This window comes from Ictalurus furcatus, chromosome 3 (genome assembly GCF_023375685.1).
Source record: "Ictalurus furcatus strain D&B chromosome 3, Billie_1.0, whole genome shotgun sequence".
Lineage (NCBI taxonomy): Eukaryota > Metazoa > Chordata > Actinopteri > Siluriformes > Ictaluridae > Ictalurus > Ictalurus furcatus.
Window position 1 is genome coordinate 18,267,426 of NC_071257.1, and position 22,933 is coordinate 18,290,358.

Here is a 22,933-nt window from a genome sequence, read left to right on the forward strand (position 1 = left end):
ATATATATATATATATATATATATATATATATATATATATATATATATATATATATATATATATATATATATATATATAACTATAATGAATTAACAACTAATTTAATAATATACCAAATAATTTTCTTTGCACAGGCAGACGTGCTCATATTTAAATGCAGTTGAGTTGTTATGTGTCTTTGTGCTGTAAGCATTACAGGAAAAAGTATAAAGTCAACAGATTTAAGGTGGGAATTTTAGTTTAGATTAGACTCAAGCAGAAAGGATTAGTGAAGATCTACAGTGATTATGGCGCTGGCTTTTTTCCTCTCTAAAAGTAGAATGATGCAGGTGTTTGTTTTGGATGTGTGCTACAGCCTGTATCTTGTAGCTGTCTGTCATGTTGTGTCCTTTTCTTCAAACTAGAGATGTGAAAAGTTATGATACACATACAATCCAATGGCATGGTTTTTTTTTAGCACATCTTACAATTTTACATTTAGAAACATTAAATAACATCCACACAGCAACATATAGTACATTATTTAGTAAGGAGAATAACTTGATTTAAATGAGCTACTTCACTATGTTAGAGGATCAGTCTTTAGAAATCAGTAGTTTCTCAGATTCTTCCCATGGGTATGATGTTCTTTAAAAAACAAAAAAGCATACAAAAAAAAGCAACTATGTGTTAATACATCATATGTTGACATTTACATTGGTACTGCATTGAAAAAATACTATTTTAGAAATCACTAGTTCAAATGACCATTTCCTTCATATAACACACAGCATACAGTGGCACCTCTATTTCATGCCAAGTGGAATTTTCTATATGTTGAATATGTCATATCATTTAATATGGATAAGAATAGCACACATCCTCTGCTCCTTCTTTCATACATGGACTTTTTTCTGGTACAGTGTTGGATATACAGTTTGTATACAGTTTGGGAAATAAGTATTGAACGCGGCAACATTTTTTTCAGTAAATATATTTCCAATGAGGTTATTCACATGAGATTTTCACCAGACTTTGTTATTAACTCAAGAAATTCACACACATAAAGAAATCCAAACATTAAAGTCAATAAATGAAGTTATGTGTAATAAAGTGGAATGATACAGGAAAAAAGTATTGAACACGCCAACTGAACTTTATTTAATACTTAGTGGAGAAGCCTTTGTTTGTAATGACAACTTCAAGACGCTTCCTGTATGAAGAATTTAATCGGCCGCAGTATTCAGGTGTGATTTTGGCCCGTTCTTCTAAACATATCGTCTTTAAATCTTGTTCAATTGGATTCAAGTCAGGTGATTGACTGGGCCATTCTAACACCTTGATTTTTTTCTCTGAAACCAATTGAGAGTTTCCTTTGCTGTATGTTTTGGATCGTTGCCCTGCTGGAAGGTCCACCCACGTCTCATCTTCATCATCCTGGTGGATGGCAGCAGATTCTTCTCAATAATCTCCCGGTAAAGGGATCCATTAATTGTTCCTTCAATTATATGAAGTCTGTCAGTACCATGCGATGAAAAACAGACCCACAAAATGATGCTTCCACCTCCAAACTTCACTGTTGGTATAGTGTTTTAAGGGTGATGTGCATTGCCATTTCTTCTCCAAACATGGAGTGTAGTATGACAGTCAAAAAGTTTTAGCAAATGAGTTGTAGCAAACTTTAAATGAGCTTCGACATGCCTTTTCTTTAGTAATGGAGTCTTGTGGGGTGAGTGTGAGCAGTGGAGTGCATTGCCTATTGTTTTCTCTGTGACGATGGTAGCTGCTGCCTCCAAGTGGTTCTGAAGCTCTTTCCGAGTGGTCCTTGGTTCTTGGGCTACTCTTCTGACTATTCTTCTGACTCCCTGGTTAGAAATTTTGTGAGGAGCTCCTGTGCGTGGTCGGTTGATGACGAAGTGATGCTGCTTCCGCTTGCAGATAATGGCCCCAGTGGTGCTTACTGGAGGATTCAGAAGTTGTGAAATATGTCTGTATCTGATTCCATCAATATGTGTCGCAACAATAAGGTTGCAAACATCATGAGATGTTTCTTGTGTGACACCTTGGTAACGAAAAGCCTTTTTATAGACCATCAATTTACTAACCCAGCTGATATTAATTTACACAGATTGGAGGTATAATTACTTTCTAACTACTTACGGATTTCAGTTGGTTCCTTGCATTACCTTGCCTTGGAGAGTTGCTTTTTCTTAGCATGTTCAGTACTTTTTTCCTGTGCCATTCCAATTTATTACATGTAACTTTATTTATGGACTTTAATGTTGTGAATTCTTTATATTTCCGGATTTCTTGAGTTAATACTGATGTCTGGTGAAAATTTCATGTGAAAAACCTCATTGGAAATATATTTACTGAAAAAATATTGACACGTTCAATACTTATTTTCCCCACTGTATTTGCGGACTACTTTACAGGCAAGACTTTATATTAGTCACTCAGACACACACACACACACACAAACAAATGCTGCAGTAGGGTTTGTTATTTTCATGCCAGTTCTTGTCAATTCTTTTTGCTTCTTTGCCCTAAACCACTGTATTGTTGACATTTTTGTTGCTCTGCTGTTGTATCTTGCGTGTGTGTGTGTCTGTGTGTATTTTATTTCCTCCACTCTTCTCATTCAACTTCCAGATTTTTTTTACTTTGCTACAAGATAATTATGACCATCTTAATAATAACAATACTAATACTACAACTTCTAATAATAATAATACATTTTATTTGTTGCTGCCTTTAATAACACTCAACATCATCATACAGTTCCACAAGAAAAAACAATAAGTGCAGCATAATTAACTTTAAGTTTTCTTTATACTTTCCAAGCAAAGTCAATTGTTTTATGTGTTTCCTATATTTAAGTAATTTAAGAAATGTACAGATGCAAATAAAAACATAAAGACACATTATATTATCTCTTTTAGTTTAGACAGATTTTTTTTCTGAACATACTATCAGCAAGAGCAATTGGTTCAATAACTGCCTTTCAGTATTCTCTCATAGATTATTCTGCCCTGGTATCTTTTTAATTAGCTTCATTTGTGAGATGAAAACATTTAGAGCATGGGGAGAAAAAAAAAATCCTCTGAGTAATGTCTGAATTAAAATTCCCTGCAAGGTAGCACCTCTACTTTTTTTCATTTGTACTGATTAAAATGCTGATACTAATATAAATTAATATAAAAAATAAAACTTTATTATCCCTTTGTAAATGATATTGTAGTCCTGATAGCTTTTGATGAGAAATATGCAAATGTACATAAGAGCAATTTCTCTGTGTTACCTTTTACTCTTCCAAACACCTTCAAGTATTTTTAATGGTAAATAATTTATCTATACACTTGGATAGCATGTGCTCCGTTCATCTCTAAGGCAGAATTTTAGCTGAAGTTTGAACCTTTACCCTCTGTATTTAATCAACTCTGTGGTTTCAGCACAGAAGCACTGACATCCTTCACATTATCCTTTAATATGCTTCACAGTGATGATGTTTTATGATGAAGTCTTTCAGTATGCTTTTTCCTCCCACTTCTCCCTGCCTCCATTTCTTTGCTGTTTATTTCTAGTGTCAAACTAAGAGACACCAAAGAGAAAGTCACTCACTATTTCACTCACCATTTTTTCCCCCAAGTGTGTCTCAGCTGAAAGGAGACAGGAACGCACAGTGTGAAGCAGCTCTGCCTCTCTCGCCCCTCCACCAACATGTGGGCTATTTATGGCATGGGTAATTTCCATGGGAACTGATGGGAGGCTTATCGGCTTTGGGTTGTTAATGGGAAAGCTTTTGACTTTCTGCTGACAGTGGAAGTGTGGAGCTGCAGCAGCTTCCTATTGTCTCAGTGATAATGGAAAGAACATTTCATCGGCCTTCCAGCATAGCGGGTCAGGGCTGGAGTCTGCAGCAGGTTTATCCTGCCCGTAATCACTGTGCTGCTTTCTTTTTTTTTGTTATCGGAGTGCATAGGAATGCAACGCAGCTGCGGTCCACCCACTCTCCCCTCACTTCTAGATGTGCCTAACTGTATATTTCTGTCAGTCCTGAAACTACACAAGCTCAAAACCCTTTTCTAAATGTAAAACGTCTATGATGACAACACACCTAATGACGAGAAACCGCCACTTTAGTTATGTGAATAAATTAGATATAGGAGTGTTTTGGTTTTTTAATTTATTATTAATTCCTCTTTCCAGTACTGTACTGTTAATATTTTTTTTTAAACGCACTGTAATTTACTGGCAACTCAGTTGACAATAAAGTACTGTTTGTTTGTTTTTGTAAGCATATTTACAGTAAAGTACTATAATATCTTACATAGTATAAAATATAACACATAATCCAGTGCATTTACTCATTTGGTTGATGTGTTCAAATCACAGCACTGCCAAACTGCCATGGTTGGGTCCTTGTGTAAGAGCCTTAACCTTCAAATCAGTTGTGTCTTGCATCAATTGTAAGACACTTAAAGAAAAAAAGCATCAACCATATGAGCAAGTGTACTGGATTATGTGTTATTTTATATTATATATTATGTAAGATAGTACAGTACTTTAAATATGTTTACAGTTGCTAATTACTGCCAATTACAGTCAGTACGTTTACATGGACAACAATAATCCGATATTAACCTGATTATGACAATACTCTGATTAAGAAACTACCATGTAAACAGCGATTATTGATGACCTTAATCCGACTAAAGTCATACTCGAAGTAAACACAAATCGAATTAAGACATGTGGAGTATTCCTATTTTAGTCGCATTATTGAAGTGCATTACAGACATGTAAACACCTTAATCACACTATTAATGTCGTTTGGGAGTATGCAGCCCACAGCTTCATGCAGTCGTCTGTTTGCACGTACAGCATGACAAATAATTAACCACACTTGAAGCTTTCATAAAATTAAAAATGAAACAACTAAAACTGTATACGGTACCATATCGTAGACGAACTATATGTTAATACGTGAAATTCTGTAGGGAACGTCGGACAATGTGGCGCGGTGACGTAGTGACGTGAGATGTTAATCGAACTATGTTCTATAACATGTAAAACAGGAACATGAAAGGAATATTTGAAAAGCATCTCATGTAAACACCTTAATCACAATATTGTCTTATTCAGAATAAGGTCAAAAATTAGATTACTGCTGTCCATGTAAACGCAGTCAGTGTGTGCTTTATAAATTAACCTAACTTGACTAAGAGCAGTAACAATATTGCCTGCACAAGAAAAGAAATTCAACTAGGGCAGAACTTTAAAACTTCCATTTAAGATCTTTGAACTTCTAAGTGCAAGTTTCTTTTAAAGGCCGACTTCCCTAGGCTGTTCCCATAAACTCGAAAATGGGCTCGCTTTTATCCCCATCTCCTTTTTTTATTATCTCAAATTCACCTCTGTGTCACTAAGTGGGATTCAGAAAGCACTAATCTTCCCTTTCATCTTAGTTTTGAGGTGCTGTTATTGTGTAAGAGCTCTCATTGAAGATTAACTGCTCTGGTGTAAGTGCAGTGATCATTATCTGATCCCACATTATATTCAGTTTGGCAGCTTTGATTCACACTGGAACTGAAATCTGACGAAGAAAATTCGCAGCGTGCTTTTAGTGTATGTGAGGCCTAATGGAGAAGGAGAGTCAAGTGCATGAGGGATTGCAGCTGGGCAAGTTAGGGGTATTGATTTATGTCATTTTTGTGATCAGGTTCAGCCCGGTGAGTGAGAATGCTCCGATCGGCCAGGCTGTAGGAATGGTTCTTGCAGCAGCTGCAAACACCACCGTGTTCTACTCCATCGTGGGAGGCAATCAGGGAGGTAAGTGACCTGAGAAAAGTAGAACAGAATATCAGACAGCTCTTTCGTCCACGTATTTGTTTGCTTTGTTTGGATAATTAATAGTGCTCTTGCTTTCTTCTTACAACAGATTTTCATCTTTAACATATGTGATTATCAGTGACAAGCTTTTCTGACAAATTTCTCTGTACTCAGAAGAATGGCAGCAAATGTTTATGATGATATTTAGTAGAAAGCATTTATTCGGGTTTTGTTTTAGTCAGAGATATTTGAAAATTAACCTCTAAATCTGGGTACTACTTCTTTCAGAGATGGGTGTACTTTTTCCACAGGGAAGAATTCGGTGTTGTGCATTACCATCAAACATGACTAACACCAAACATGACTACCACAGAAGCTTAAGGAAAACATACACAGAACAGCCATAACATTAAAACCACCTGCCTAATATTGTGGTGGTCCCCCTTGTGTTGCGAAAATAGCTCTGACCCATTGAGGCATGGACTTCACAAGACCTCTGAAGGTGTCCTGTGGCATGCCGGGAACATCCCACAAGACCTGCCATTTTGGAGATCCTCCGATCCAGTCGTCTAGCCATCACAATTTGGCCCTTGTCAGAGTTGCTCAGATCCTTACACTTGCGCATTTTTCCAGCTTCCAACACATCAACTTTGAGAACTGACTGTTCACTTCCTGCCTAATATATCTGACAGGTGCCACTGTAATGAGATAATCAATGTTATTCACGTCACCTGTCAGTGGTTTTAATGTAATGGCTGATCAGTGTACATATTGTTTCAGTGTTTGAAGGTTGAATTTAACTACATATGTATAACTTTGTTCAAACAGTCTTTGATATGTGCTCCATGCTAAGACCTTTCTTAATACCATGTCAAAGCTGTAGTTTTGAATTCATGTTATATATTCTCACGCTGACATTCTTGATGTTTGTTGATCGAAGTCAATAACTGCACATAGATTTAATATTTTTTGGTTCTTTTCCAAGTAGAGGGGAAAATCTCAAAATGATTGTCTTTTTTCGCACATGTACTACAGAAACAGTGGATAGAGATTAGGTTGAAAAATGCTGCAGTATTTCTTCAAACCCTTATACTTCTCTTGGAGACCTCTGACTCACCCTTTCCTGACACACGCTTTCCTCATTTATAAGCTCTGGTTGCGGTAGCTGTGTGCCCTTGCTCATTTCCCTTAGGGAGTGTACTCACCATGGTTTAACTGATCCAGGCTGTAGATCATACTCTTTGCCATGGCAATGTTCATGTTAGCAGTAGCTGAATACTGGCTTTGCAAAATATATAGATAGAATTAAACAATATATTTTAACCATACAATGTTTTTGGTTTGTTTGGTCATTTTGGCAGTTCCCACCCACTAGCTAGCTCGTCCCTAATGGACCACTATCAGCAGGGCAGGGTGACAACTAACACACACTTTCTCTGTGTCACGTGACACCGGTTGTTGCATTATTTTATTTATTTATTTATTTGATGGCATGCTCATCTATGTACACTGTTGTGAAAAAGTATTTGCCCCCCATCCTGATTAATTCTGTTTTTGTGTATATCTTATACTAAATTGTTTCAGAAATTAAAGCAAACTCTTAGATAAAACAAAGGCAACCTGAGTAAACACAAAATACAGTTTTTAAATGATAATGTTATTTATTGAATAATAAAGTTATCCAATACCATCTGTGCCTGTGTGAAAATGTATTTGCACCCATAGTTACTAATTCCCCAAATCTATAAACCTGCATTCATAATGGGGTTCAGCTGGACTAGACACAACCAGACCTGATTACTGCAAACACTGTTCAATCAAATCTACACTTAAATAGAACTTTTTCAACAGCATGAAGTGGGTTAAAAGCTCTTACCCAGTAACACACTATGCTGAAATTGAAAGAAATTCCAGAAATGACGAGGAAGAAAGTGATTGAAATACATCAGTCTTGGAACAGTTACACAGAGATTTCAAAGGCTCTGGGACTCCAAAGAACCACAGTGAGAGCCATTTTCTCCAAATCAAAAAACTACATGGTAGTGAATCTTCCCTGAAGTGGCCGACCTTCCAAAATTCCTATGAGAGCACAGCAACTACTCATCCAGCAAGGACAACATCAAAGGATCTACAAGCCTCTTTTGCATCAATAAAGGTCACTGTTCATCAGAAAGACACTGGGCAAAAATGGCTTCCATGGAAGAGTGGCAAGGCAAAAACCACTGCTAAGCCAGAAGAACATTAAGGTTCGTCTGAATTTTGCCAAAACACACCTTGATGATCCTCAAACCTTTTGGGAGAATTTGGAGAGTGTCAAATGTCAAATGGGTGATAGGTGTTGGAAAACTTTGTTTCTTCAATTAAAAAAAGAAATAAATAACTATATTGTGTGTTTCCTCAGGTTGCCTTTATTTTATGTTGTATTTTGTATGAAGATCTAAAACTAGTGTGAGATATACACAAAAAACAGAAGAAATCAAGATGAGGGCAAATACTTTTTCACAGCATTGTGTACCGTTTATACTTTCTTTAGTTTCATCTCGTCTCTTTGACTCATTGTGTCCTCTGTGAAATGTTCTCACATCATTTTGTGTTTGTATTTGTAGGTGAGTTTAGAGTGGATAACCGCACTGGAATGATTTACACCGCAAAGCTGCTAGACTATGAGACGCGCACCAGCTATGAGCTCCGTCTGCAGGCCGACTCTCTGGTCCTCGTTTTGGCCAACCTGCGCGTGCCTTCCAAAAGTAAGTGCTGCACAAAAGGTCATGACCTCAGACATGATATGAAGCAGCCCTGGCAGCTTTCTCAGACAGATGTCACTGCTGTTGCATTATCGCAGGCTGAGGCCTGGAAAGCAACATGGCTATCTCACTCTCTCTACCTGCTCCCCGCTGTATCTGCATTCCCACTCAAACAAAAAGGCATCCCACCTGCTGAGAGCTTTTTATTAAAACTTTATTGATGTGTGTTGAAAGGATCAGAGCGGAACAGGACTAGCATCACATAAGTAAGATTGTCACAGGCCAATTTGTCAGACACACACACACACACATATGCATGAACAAACATCGACACACATTAAAGCACACTTTGCTGCATGAACTTCATAATGCTGTGTTAATGGTTTGAATCAATTTGGGTCTAGTGGGTTTTTGCTTTGCATGGAGACTAAAAATGCACTTAAAGCCCACTCAAGAACATATTGTGCTACAGGGGGAAATTATTCTGCTGAATATTATTGCATGTAGTCTGTAAATGCAGCAGAGTGTGTGTGTGTGTGTGTGTGTGTGTGTGTGTGTGTGTGTATACTGTACGAGTGTTGAATTAACTCTTACCGCACTCATTTTGTCATTTTAAACACTGTACACATTTTTGTGTCTAATTATCTGATATGATAAATAGTTTTATTATCTGATATGATGAATAACACTTTGTTTGTCACAATAGGTTCCTAGTTCACAACCACATGATATTAGACTTTTCAGCATTGCACAGTGGAAGAAAAAAAAATGCTTTTGACAGTACATACTTCTCAGCTCTACCCTTGCGTGGAGGTTGAACCGGCTTTGTGTACATATTTATTCTATGCACCTCAAACTCTAACCGTGACAAATAGGTTCAGCAGTTTCACATACTGAGAGCTGTTTCTAACCCAGTCACCTTCACTTCTTTTGTGTTTGTGTGTATGTGCATGAATAAATGGAAAATAATACACAGCAAACACAGCCAAGGTGTTTATCAACGTGCAGGATGAGAACGATCATCCTCCAGTGTTCACCGAGTCCTTGTACATTGGCGGAGTAACCGAGGACACTAAGACCTTCACGTCAGTCCTGAAGATTATTGTGAGTATCCAAAATAATTTATATCTGAGAATCAGAGGACTTTGAGTCAAAATCTACGATTATACATCCCAATTGTGGCCACTTGGGTGTTTTTGTACTATGTAAGCTTCTATATGTGCTAGCTGCTGGCTGCATATGTGATTGTTAGAATAGTGAACTTTTGTCTCCTCAGACAGGTTCACCTGCCAACTCTGCTCCAATGCCACCCACCTATACCTCCACTGTGTTCCTGTCCAATTAGACCCTGTCCTCCACTCTCACCCAGAAAATGTCACCTTCACAAAAGTTTTGCTGCTGTCGTTCTCTTTAACTATCACTCCTTCTGACCACCACACACTTATATAAATTGCTCACATGCGACGTGTCACAGGCTGCTTGTTAGCTTTTCTGGGCTAATAATAAGTCTAGAACTGTTTGATTGATTACTCAGCATTAATGATTTAACTGATTGAAAACAGACTCAAATAACATTAAGCCTCTAACAGTCTGAAATAGGAAGCAGGGAGGAAACGAGAGGAAGAGGAAAGCACACTCCAGCAAACACGCCGATCGAAAAAACAGCCCACGTGCAGCTGAGTGGAGCTGTGAGAGTTGGAAATGATTCTGTCATTTTGTTCCCTCAGTCTGTCTTGCTGACACACTAGTTCAAAACAAAAGCAAGAGCTCTGATTATGCTGCTGTTTTTCTCAAACCGTTATCACATCAAATTTGACTTGCGAAGTCAATTTACAGACTTAAAAGATCTATTTGCAATAACAAAATTTGAGCTCTGCAGACTTAATTTCGTCCATTTTACAGTGGTGCTTGAAAGTTTGTGAAAACATTTCTACATTTCTATATAAATATGACATCAGATTTTCACATGAGTCCTAAAAGTAGATAAAGAGAACCCAATGAAACAAATATTACAAAAATATTATACTTGGTCATTTATTTATTGAGGAAAATGGTCCAACATTGCATATCTGTGCATGGCAAAAGTATGTGAACCTTTGCTTTCAGTATCTAGTGTGACCCCCTTGTGCAGCAATAACTGCAACTAAACATTTCCAGTAACTGTTGATCAGTCCTGCACATCAACCTGGAGGAATTTTAGCCCATTCCTCAGTACAGAACAACTTTAACTCTGGGATGTTGGTAGATTTCCTCACATGACAAACTTTCAAGCACCACTGTACAGTATATCAATTCATAACTCCATTAACTGGAAATAAAGTTGCTGCTTAGATGGCTTTATGTAACCTAAACCTGAAGCCCGTCCTGACAACTAACATAAACCTTTATAAAGATTAATAAAACCTTGTTCCAACAGGTGTCAGATGACATAAAAGCTGCATTTTTTATCAGGTTGACATAAAACACGTACAATGACAGTTTCACTGACTTTGTAGTTTGTATGATATTTTCTAGGCTGACTTACATTAGAGCTTTAAGAACTGACTTCTTATTTCTGGTATGACAGAGCCATATAAGGGTGATGAAGTGACACGACAAACACACTCTGATGTAGAATTAATATGGCAGAACACGTAGTGACAGTAATGTAATCAAATTACAATTTTAAAGTAGTAATTAGTAATCTGTAGTGGATTACGTTTTTTGAGTAACTTACCCAGTACTGAGCGTATGTCATTTGTAATGATGGATATCATATTGGACTATTTATATGGAAAATAATATTGTCGTATTTAGCTTTAAGGGGTTTTTCACATGACAGGTGACATGTCACTCTCCACTCCACCTGACTCTTTCCAATTCCCATACGAAAGGTCAGGATTCTGCACTCAGTGCAGCTCTTCAAACAGCAGGACAGTGCTGTTTCTAGAGTGGTAACCATAGTGACAGCAACGTTAAGCACAGCTAGTGCTCATCCACAGTTAATTGCTCTATTTGTTAGCACAGGCTAAATATCAAAAACAGAAAATATTTAATCTTAAGCCATATCTGGATGGAATTAGTTTCGCTGAGGGAAATGAGATTATTATGTTTCACATGGCCATATCATGTTCATTTATTTAACAGCGTCAAACTTTTCATGATAATGGTACCCATACAGCGATACAACTGCTCATTCATTAATTTCTAGATAACTAATTATTGTATGATATTGTAGAATATATGAATATGAAGTGGCTTTGTACTTGTAGCCGACAATTTAATTAGCCTTTGCGATCACACGGTTTTGATTTATTTTCTTCTCTTTCCTTTACTAATGGGTTCCCAATGCAGGCAGAATGGACATGAAGTTATGTAACGCATAATAAGTATATTGTTGAGAGATTTGTCAGCAGCTTTTCGTCATTACGTCATTCGGGAAATGTTTCGGGTACACAAATGCGACAAGTAGCAGAGGTCAAAAAAACTTTATTTCAATGCAAGATTTAGCATCTGCCAGCAAAATAAATCGATCCAGACAGGACTAAAATTATCAGAAAACTGCAGAGTTGGTAACAAAAAAAGAACAGCAGATAATTTATCAGGGGAGGAACATACTGTACAAAATATATTGTCTAGATGTTTCACTTAGAAAATTTCTTCAAATATGAATGTACTTTACTGAGGCTAAATAAGCTGAGGAAGACAAAATACACGGATCAGTCATAACATTAAAACCACCTGCCTAATATTGTGTAGGTCCCCCTTGTTTTACCAAAACAGCTCTGACCTGTCGAGGCATGGACTCCACAAGACCTCTGAAGGTGTGCTGTGGTATCTGGCACCAAGACATTAGCAGCAGATCCTTTAAGTCCTGTAAGTTGTGAGTTCAGGCCTCTATGGATCGGACGTGTTTGTCCAGCACATCCTACAGATGCTCGATGCTCTACTGCTACACAGCCCCATATGTCGCAAGCTGTGATGCTCTGTGTGTTCTAACACCGTTTTATCATAACCATCCATCCATCCAGCCATCCATTTTCTATACCGCTTATCCTACTGGGTTGCGGGGAGCCTGGAGCCTATCCCTATCCCAGGGAGCATGGGGCACAAGGTGGGGTACCCCTGGACACAAGGCACAATCATTAACTAACAGTAACTAATTATTGTATGATATTGTAGAATATGTGAATATGAAGTGGCTTTATACTTGTTGCTGACAATATAATTGCCCATTTAATTAGTCTTTGCGATCTCACTGTTTTGATTTATTTTCTTCTCTTTCCTTTACTAATGGGTTCCCAATGCAGGCAGTATGGACATGAAGTTATACAACACATAATAAGTATATTGTTGAGAGATTTGTCAGCAGCGTTTCGTCGTTACATTATTCGGGTACACAAATGCGGCAAGTAGCAGAGGTCAAAAAAACTTTATTTCAATGAAAGATTTAGCATCTGCCAGCAAAATAAATTGATCCGGACAGGACTAAAATTATCAGAAAACTGCAGAGTTGGTAACAAAAAAAGAACAGCAGATAATTTAAGCAGGCAATCTGCTCTGGGGAGAACAGAGACTGACATGACTGATATGGACGAAAATAAAATCACAGAAAATCCTCTGCAAATGATGGAATTCCTCCAGGTCGCAATATCTGAATAGAGTTATAAATACATTACAACCAAACTTCATCAGTGTGCCTAGTAGCTCACAGGTAAGCTTATGAAGTTGTGCAAGTTCAGACATGTAAATGTTTTAAAAGAAATTATATATATGTATATAATTTCTTTTAAAACATTTACATGTCTGAACTTGCACAACTTCATAAACTTACCTGTATGTATATATATATATATATATATATATATATATATATATATATATATATATATATATATATATATGTGTGTGTGTGTGTGTGTGTGTGTATATATAATTTTTATTTTTTTGAGATGCACCGATATCACCAGTATCGGCTGATAAAGGCAATTTTTCATGCTATCGCCATCGGCCAATAGTTTAAAAACATCCTATGATCAGGGCCCATTATATCCTGTCAATCAAAAGAGGGTGGGAAAACACATCAATTGACATTGATGACTTATGAAGGCGTAGGCTTTCCAATCTCTGTCCTTGAGTAACGTGTTATCAAATATTTTTTCTCTCAGTTTTAAGCTTTAAACTGCACATACATAATGCATAAAGTTTTATATGAACAAGTTGAATTCTATTCTGAACAACAGTTTAGCTGTAGTTCCTCTCACTGGGACATGCTTGTAGAGCTGCTGAATGAAAGCGTTGTGAATATGTGCAGTTTTAAATTCCTTAGGTAATCTTTTCTTGTTTTTCATTGACTCTCCATATTCATCTTCAACCTCTTGTTCTCGCTTTTTTTTTTATCCGTTCGTAGGAATGAATACTCTGCTCACATGCTCCAGTTTTGACACTGATTGCTCAAAGGTTCTTGTGTACATTTGTGTGTGTGTGTGTGTGTGTGTGTGTGTGTTATTTATGTGGCAGGCTACAGACGTAGACACAGGGAACTACAGTAAGATGGCGTACAGGCTGATCATCCCCCCCACTCCAGAGGGTCAGGACAGCTTTGTCATCGAGCAATACACTGGTATCATCAAAAGTGCCATCATGTATCGCAACATGCGCCGCTCGTACTTTAAATTCGAGGTCATCGCCACTGATGACTATGGAAAAGGTCTGAGCAACAGCGCCGGGGTGGTGGTAAGTGTGAGTGTGTATATGTCTGAATCAGAAAAAAATTGGCCAAATAAGATTTCACTTACAGGGAATTTTCCTTGGCAGTTGCTCAAGGTACATAATATAATACAGTAGAAAAGTTTTGCAATGAGTATAAGGTGTTATGTACAGATTAAATAGATTAAGTTGTGAACATTGTATAATGTCAATGACATCAAGAACTGCAATGTGTTTGGCTTTAATCATCCCAGTCCTAGCTTTTTTTGGGTACAAATCATATTGTCTAGATGTTTCATTTAGAAAAATTGCTTAAAGTATGAATGTACTTTACCGATGCTAAATAAGCTGAGGAAGACAAAATACACTGATCAGACATAACATTAAAACGATTAACCATTGAGAACTGACTAATATTGTGCAGGTCCCCATTGTGTTACCAAAACAGCTCTGACCTGTCGAGGCATGGACTCCACAAGACCTCTGAAGGTGTGCTGTGGTATCTGGCACCAAAACATTAGCAGCAGATCCTTTAAGTACTGTAAGTTGTGAGTTCAGGCCTCTATGGATCAGACGTGTTTGTCCAGCACATCCCACAGATGTTCGATGCTCTACTGCTACACAGCCCCATATGTCGCAAGCTGTGATGCTTTGTGTGTTCTAATACCTTTTTATCATAACCATCCATCCATTTTCTATACCGTTTATCCTACTGGGTCGCAGGGAGCCTGGAGCCTATCCCTATCCCAGGAAGCATGGGGCACAAGGTGGGGTACTGCTGGCCCAAATTTAGCCTATTACCCAAAAACACTTAAAATTCAACATAGAAGCAAATACTCACATCTGTAAACCCAGTTGAAGATAGAAAAAAAGACACCAGCCGTGAGTGAGAAGAAGCAAGGGTCCAGATTTATTGGTTCCGTTCCACCACACGAGATCCACACCAATGAGAATTCTCAGAAGTGATCTGACACCTGGAGCTCAAGCTCCAGTATTTATACTGTATTTACACAGTAGATAACCAATATATTTCAGAAAGACTATGATATCAATACCAGTAGGGTTAAAAAAGAGCTCATCTACATTACCATTATGTTTTGAAAGAGGCTTATCAAATTTACCATTATGTTTTGAAAGAGGACTTTCTGGATACCATTAGGATCAAAAGTGGGAGAGAGACAAAACAATTTAGAGAGACCTTGGTCTCACTCTTATCTCGCGGGGGCAGCTTGACTCAGCTACCCTTATAAATGGCTCCTCATGGTTTTCTCTTAAAATTAAGGCCTTCCTTGCGAGACAAGTATCTTCACCATCTGAATTATGAGTAAGTTTCTTTTACATTTTTCTGTATTTCTGGTTTATAATTTACTTTCATATTTGCTCTATATCTCTATTTTATATATAGTTATACTGCTTGCAAATGGTTTACTGTACTTCCTAATTCATAATATCGTTATATTACCCTTCTAATATCCTACATATCCCACTACTCTTTATATTACCCTTATAATATCTTAATACTCCTTTTTATTATTCTTATAAAGTTATAATGTTATGTGTGTGTGTGTGTGTGTGAGAGAGAGAGAGACAGAGAGAGTGTGTGTGTGTGTGTGGGTGTTATGTCTGCACGCCTGCCCTTGACTGTACGAGAGTGTGTGTGTTTCTCAGCCTGCCCTCCTCAGCTCTTATATTTCTCTGTGACTAATAAACCATAGTGTGTTACTCTTAAAGATAAAGTGTGAATCCAACCAGTCCTTTGAATTTTCAATAAAATTACATATTACTCATACTAGGTCTCCCTCCTGTTTATTTCATGTCATTTTTATCCACAACAGTACCCCCTGGACCACAACTGGATTATGCAGCAAGACAATTAGTTTTTCAAATAGGTGATAGGTGTTGGATAACTTTTTTGCTTCAATACTAAAACTATTTAGTATGAGATATACACAAAAGCAGAAGAAACAGCAAATTCTTTTTCACAGCACAATGTATGGTACATTGAAGCTGTTCTTGAGGCTCATGCTGACTCAACACCTTATTAACACACTGTACAGGGTGTCCCATATGTACAGCATCATAGGGTTAATGCATATTTAATATTTCTACAGACCTTGATGTGTATGAGCAAGGAATAATTAATCCAAATTGTTCTACTTGCAGCAGTTTTTGGAAAGATTGAGAAAGTTCTATAAATAAAAGCTTTTGTTTTGTTTTTATTTTTCTCATATGATGCTGGATTTATGGGATGCTCTATATATTGTTTTTCCTTTTAATTTGTCACCTATGTGCATCTTGATAAGCATTCAGATGTGTATGTGTTTGTGTGCACTAACACACTTGTTAGTGCAGCAATAAATTTACATTTGTTTACTGTCAAGTGAATCAATTTTCCTCCTAATTGCATCGTTCTAGTACTTATGTAGCCAGTGAATTGTGCATTTCCATGAAAGCAATGGAGCTAATAAGTCACTGAAGGAATAAAAGGGGTTCAGAGAATTGACTGCTTGTGTGTGTTAAAAAGGGAGCAGGAGGCTATATGTGCAAAACTGTTGTTTGTTCCAGAAACATTCTCAGGTGTATGTGCTCCTTTTGGCTAACAGATTTAAAGGCTATTACAGCAGCATATGGCAGCTTGTCTCAAAGCCTGTTTTTGGCAGAAAGGCACAGCAAGTGAAAAATTCAAATTCTCTCTCTCTCTCTCTCTCTCTCTCTCTCTCTCTCTCTCTCTCATATGTCTCTCAGGTGTCTGTGGTGAATGCATTGGACATGCAGGTAGTGGTGTCCAATGTGCCGCCTACCGTTGTGGAAGAGAACAAAGAGCAGCTTGTCAGGTGATGCTTCTGTAACTGGACTGGAGCAGTTTAACTGTTCTACCTCTTGAATTACACTAACTATCAGCTCCTATATATGCATTATATCATCCTGCCAAGACTGAGTTTTGGGGGTCACCACAGCGGTGCACCTGTGTACATATTTTGATTGTGGCACAAGTTTTACACCAGATGCCTTCCTTACACAACCCTCCCCATTTTGGGGTTTTGGACCAGCACTGAGAGTGCACTGACTCATGCAACCCTCCAATGGAAGTTGTTTGGGTTGGTTCCCTGACTGGAAGTCTGAACCAGGTTGCAGCTGTGAGAGCACCGCATGCGAGCCACTGGTCCACCAAGGAACGAGGCTTGCAAATTTATTTAAAGTACCAAAAAAAATCAGTATAATAATAAATAATTACTAAATAACAAACCTGGATTGTAAGCATCACAAGCAGAGCCCTGAACTCAGTGTTTGGTGAAGTGCTTTTGACAACAATTTACAGGTTTTTTCAGTGCAAGTTTTATACTATATATAATTGTGTGAAGCTTTATATTTTATTCTGATTTTGCACACTGATTGTGTGTTTTTTGTTAGATTTTTAATCTCTGGTCTATTGTAGATTCTCACTAAGTACCTTAATAGACAAACATTATAACACTTACCTCAGAAGCTGTTCAGGCTCTGCTGATGAAAAGCTCACCTAAAGCATCCTTCATTCATCGTCACTCTGGGGTTAGTATGGCTATCGAAATGCTGTTTTGGATCTGCAGCAAACCAACCACTGAGCATTCAAATAAGAAGCCTCTTTAGTCAGGGGATCCATAAGATTCATCTCTAATTCTTTCTAAATGAGTCCACTGTGAGACATTGTGACTCGCTCCTCATTTCCTGGCTTGCCAGTGTGAGGAAATGGATGTGTGGAGAGATTTGGTTTATATGATGCAACTTTGATTTCTTTGCACAGACTCGAAACTGTTATATAGCTTTTCTGCAGTTGCACTTAATGTTTTATGGTCTCAGTTGACTGTTCACTGATTGAGATACAGTTGTTTAATTCATAGACCCTCACATATGACTGTGCACTATATTTTCAGCAGCGAGATTTGTATTTATCAAGGAAGGAAATTTATGGAGTTTTGTCCATGGATGTTATAAGTTCCATACAGATAAGATCTATACAGAACTTCATATATAAGGAACAAAAGAAATGTTTTCATGCCATATTGTGGCTATAGTTTGAGTGAGTTTTATTGCTTATTGTATTTTTGATCACAGGATTCTCGAGCGCTATGTGCAGGACCAAATCCCTGGAGCTAAAGTGATAGTGGAATCCATCGGACCACGCCGGCATGGGGAAGGATATTCATTAGAGGACTACAGCAAATCAGACTTGCAGGTGTACGCCATCGACCCTCTCACAAACAGGGCCATATCCCGACAAGAGCTCTTCAAGTAAGCAGCACACATGTGGTATATGAAGATATACAACACACACAGTCCAACCTACCAGCAGAGAACAATCAGAAACTCAACTCAAGCTATGCAGCTGTGCTCTCTAATGCTTGACATCCCTGGGAAAAATGGTCTGTTTTCCAATTTCAAATTTATTATAATATCTCTTATCACATATTAATTATTCTAATATAGTTCAATTATGTAACAATTTCTATTTGTTTCATATAAAAATATATTATTTTTATTTGTAACTGATATTGTTCCCCACTAGGAATGGGTTCCTATTACATTATAATTATTAATGTGCATTATTGATGGTTCAAAGTGTCTCTTCACTGAACAGGACTAGGAGATTTTAGTAATCATTAAGATTATTTCAGCATGTACGCAGTTTCCTTACACTGACATGTCTGCCAACACACTGAGGTACAACACGCAATATTTCAGAAGCACTTAGTGCAGTATTTTTTCTTTCATTTTTGGAATGACAAGCTCTGAATCCTGTAATTGGGGTGACAAACTTAATTTCATTTAAACTGTTTTTGTCATTTGAGCTAATTAGACTTTTCACCATTGTCTATCAAAGGGTCAGTGTATTACACCATAGAGCTGTGTGTAACCAATTAGCCATGAAGAATAAGTGGATAATGAAATCATGTTCTTTATTTTATTTGAAAATATTCTAGTTAAGATATTCATAACTGCACAGCATTACAAAGAGCTCACATTTTAAATACAGACCTTTTCTAGCTGCTCAAATATATTCATAACATATATTTACTAATATAATTGACTGACAACAGTAGTTATATTGATATCAGCTTGTATTTGTGAGGATTCTGTATGGTGAGATTTTTGTGATTACAGTATGTGAATCATACACAAGCTTGACCACAGACTGGCCTAAAGACAAGATATTCTGGTGAAATAGTGGTAACAAGTAGACATCGGAAAGTTGCCAATTATGTATTCTTTGTACTGCCTATTGTAGCTCACAACAGCAGCATTAACCTAATCACAAAGTAATCATAAAGATATAGAGTATAGAAGGAAAATCTTGTCTGTGTACACTGTGACAAATTGAGACTAACAAATGACATCAGAGGTGGGAAAATAATCAATGACAGGTTGGTGTGGTGTGACCCAAAGTTAAGCTTCTTATTATTTCCCAATGTGTATATATGTGTGTGTGTGTGTGTGTATATATATATATATATATATATATATATATATATATATATATATATATATATATATATTTATATATATATATACACACACAGTGCCCTCAACTAATATTGCCACCCTTGGTAAATATGAGGTAACTATATTGCCTTTATTGTTTAACCTTTTGATCTTTTGTTTAAAAAAAAACACAAAAATACTCTGCTCTCATTGATATAAAACAATTGCAAACACAGCACAGGTTTAACACAAAAAAATATCTTTGTTAAACATAGGTGTGCAACAATTATTGGCACCCCTATGAATTCATATGAGAAAAAGTATATTCCCATTGATATTTAAAAAATTTTTAGTACACCTGGGTGACTGGAACAGGAAACTGTTCAACCATGATTCCTGTTGCACATTATATATAATTTTTTTACTTTTGTAAGTATTTTTTTATTAAAAGCTGCAGTACGGAACTTTTGCCTCTCTATTGCCAAACTGCAAGTGATTTGCAGAGTTATTTTTTTTTCTTGAGTTGTGAACTGCTCCTCTGCGTGGTAGAATCTGATGGTTTAGGGTATATTATGTGTTGTATATTTGCTCCAATACTTGACAGCGGAGGTGGTGGTGGATATAGTTTTCTTGGAGTAGAGCTGAATTGCTCTCTCTCATAGTTTGCAGAAAATAAGTGCAATTTACCACACTGACCATAGCAAAACAAAACAAAACAAACAAAAAAAACAACCTAGGGAACTCTACGTACCTCAATCAAGTGAACAAGTGAGCTAATGTTAGCTAGCTACCTATTGAGCCACTGAAATGTCTGACCTGTTGAGCAGTCCCCATGTAAATTCTTATTCTATAATAATACCATATTAGAATCAGTGCATTAACATAAACCTTAAAGCTGGACTTACTGTCCGAGCCCTGCTGTTATAGAAGATTAATCAATGCCTTCTAGGCAATCAGACTCATTCAACTTCAACAGCACTGTGGTATAATGTGATATAATCCTTCTATAACTACTCAACTATTGATATTCTTAAACGTAGTTTGTGGATCCATGAATATTCTTAAATCCCAGTACACATATTACTGTTAATGGCAGTAGTTACTGTATGCTGGTAACTTCTCAGTCTTTATTTGGCAGGTTTCTGGATGGTAAGATTCTAGACATTAATAAAGAGTTCCAGCCATATCTGGGTGAAGGTGGGAGGATTTTGGAAATCCGCTCGCCAGACATTGTGGCTACGGTGAAGAAAGCTGCTCAGGCTGTGGGCTACACAGAGGGAGCGCTACTCGCCCTTGCCATCATCATCATCCTTTGCTGCATCCCAGCCATCCTCATCATCATGATCACCTACAAACAGTGAGTACTGGTTTGGGAAGAGAGAGAAAAAAAAAGCAGAAAGCAGAGAGCAGGATTATCATGACGAGACTGATGAACGGGCCTGCCTTTGGAATTGTGAATCCATTGTTGTTAAAGACACTGCTAGTGATTGTTTCTTCTCAGAGTCAGAATCTCTAGTAAATAACACATTACAGTCCTGAGAGATTTGACATTATCAACAGCAATATACAGTCTGTGGAAAGTACTAGAGGAAGGAGAGAGACCTAACAATGAAGAGAGACAGAGGAAAAGAGACAGGAAGAGGTGATGGACGAAGACAGAAATAGTGAGAAAGTGGTTTGAATTGCTGCCAGGTATGAAGCAGGTTATTTCTGTGTAATTAGGCATACTAATAGGCAAATCTCCCCACCAGCACAATGTAAAAGTGGATTAATTACAGTCTTTTGTGACAGATCTGATGCGTTCTCTATTCTCGTCACACTGCTTTGTCACACCTCAGCCAACATCGCAACAATACAGCATCTGTCTGTGCAGCTATTCTCCATCAATTCTTCACTCCAGGGAGATAAATAAGAGACAGAGAGACAAAGAAAAAACATCTACAGTAGGTCCACTGGGCTTTCTGGTCTCACTCACAGATTCAATTAAATGCGCTTCAATTTGGTTTTATTTCTATAATACATTTTTCACCACAGACATTTCCCAAAGTCACTTTACAGAAATCTGTGTCCAGATCCCAGGTGAGGATGTTAAAGGCGAAATAGCATGAGGAAGAAACCTTGACACAAAAGGCATCCCACCCTCCTCTGTGCACTTGAGATTCTAATCATAATGTGAAATGTTTGAATCTTTGATTAAATAGAGGCCCATCATACCAAAAAAAAAGATCATTGGTATAAGCCAGTGATGACTGGTAAAAGCCTGATGGAATGATGGTAGAGCAGTTGTGTGCAGGTATAAGATTTATGCATACGAAGATCAGAAGTTCAATATGTGCACATGGCGGGTTTTGAACACAAAGGAACAGGTTATTAGTTTGTGAGACTGATTAGAAACCTTGACTGGAGCATAAGCTTGATAACATGAAAGACTAATGTCGTATCATCTTGTTGTCCATTTAGTTCACGCAAACATTCACACAAAAAAAGAGAAACATGCAAGAGAACCAGTTTTAAGGACAAATGTACCCAAAAATCTTATTTATGAGGATGATGTTAGCTTCTGCGTACGGTGGCTTAGTGGTTAGCACGTTCGCCTCACACCTCCAGGGTCCGGGGTTCAATTTCTGCCGTGGCCATGTTCTCCCCGTGCTCCGGGTACTCTGGTTTCCTCCCCCAGTCCGAAGACATGCATGGTAGGCTGATTGGCGTGTCTAAAGTGTCCGTAGTGTATGAATGGGTGTGTGAGTGTGTATGTGATTGTGCCCTGCGATGGACTGGCACCCTCTCCAGGGTGTACCCCGCCTTGTGCCCGATGCTTCCTGGGATTGGCTCCAGGTTTCCTGTGACCCTGAAAAGGAGTAAGCGGTTAAAGATGGATGGATGGACGTTAGCTTCTATTCTTTCATTCTAGATCATTGTATTTTGATGTTGATCCCCTTTTCTTTTCTTTTAGCCAAAACACAAATAGTAGAAATCAGTTAAGTTGCCAAGTTAATTTCAAAAGTTACATCAATATTTACATGAGGAAAGCTCTGAACCCATGTTCAGAGATGGTTTATGAACATGCTTAGTTTTCAGTTTTAGTCATACAGTTTACTAGAATTACCTGCATTTAGTTAATGGCTCTCAGGTTGCCAGATATTTCTTGAGTAGATATTTCCACAAGCACTCGCCTTTAAGCCTGAACATCAGGAAAGGGAAACTGCAGATATTGTTTCGTTGTTGTTGTTGT

At 37.6% G+C, this 22,933-nt stretch overlaps 1 protein-coding gene across 1 annotated transcript in view; it reads left to right on the forward strand.

The window, feature by feature from the left end:
• pcdh15a (protocadherin-related 15a) overlaps nt 1–22,933 on the forward strand; it is a 213,709-nt gene that overhangs the window by 167,274 nt on the left and 23,502 nt on the right. The window contains exons 25-31 of the mRNA XM_053621203.1: nt 5,703–5,812; nt 8,419–8,559; nt 9,533–9,660; nt 14,056–14,271; nt 16,990–17,078; nt 18,337–18,513; nt 20,840–21,058. Coding sequence (XP_053477178.1) covers nt 5,703–5,812; nt 8,419–8,559; nt 9,533–9,660; nt 14,056–14,271; nt 16,990–17,078; nt 18,337–18,513; nt 20,840–21,058 — 1,080 coding nt within the window. The remainder of the gene's footprint in view (nt 1–5,702; nt 5,813–8,418; nt 8,560–9,532; nt 9,661–14,055; nt 14,272–16,989; nt 17,079–18,336; nt 18,514–20,839; nt 21,059–22,933) is intronic.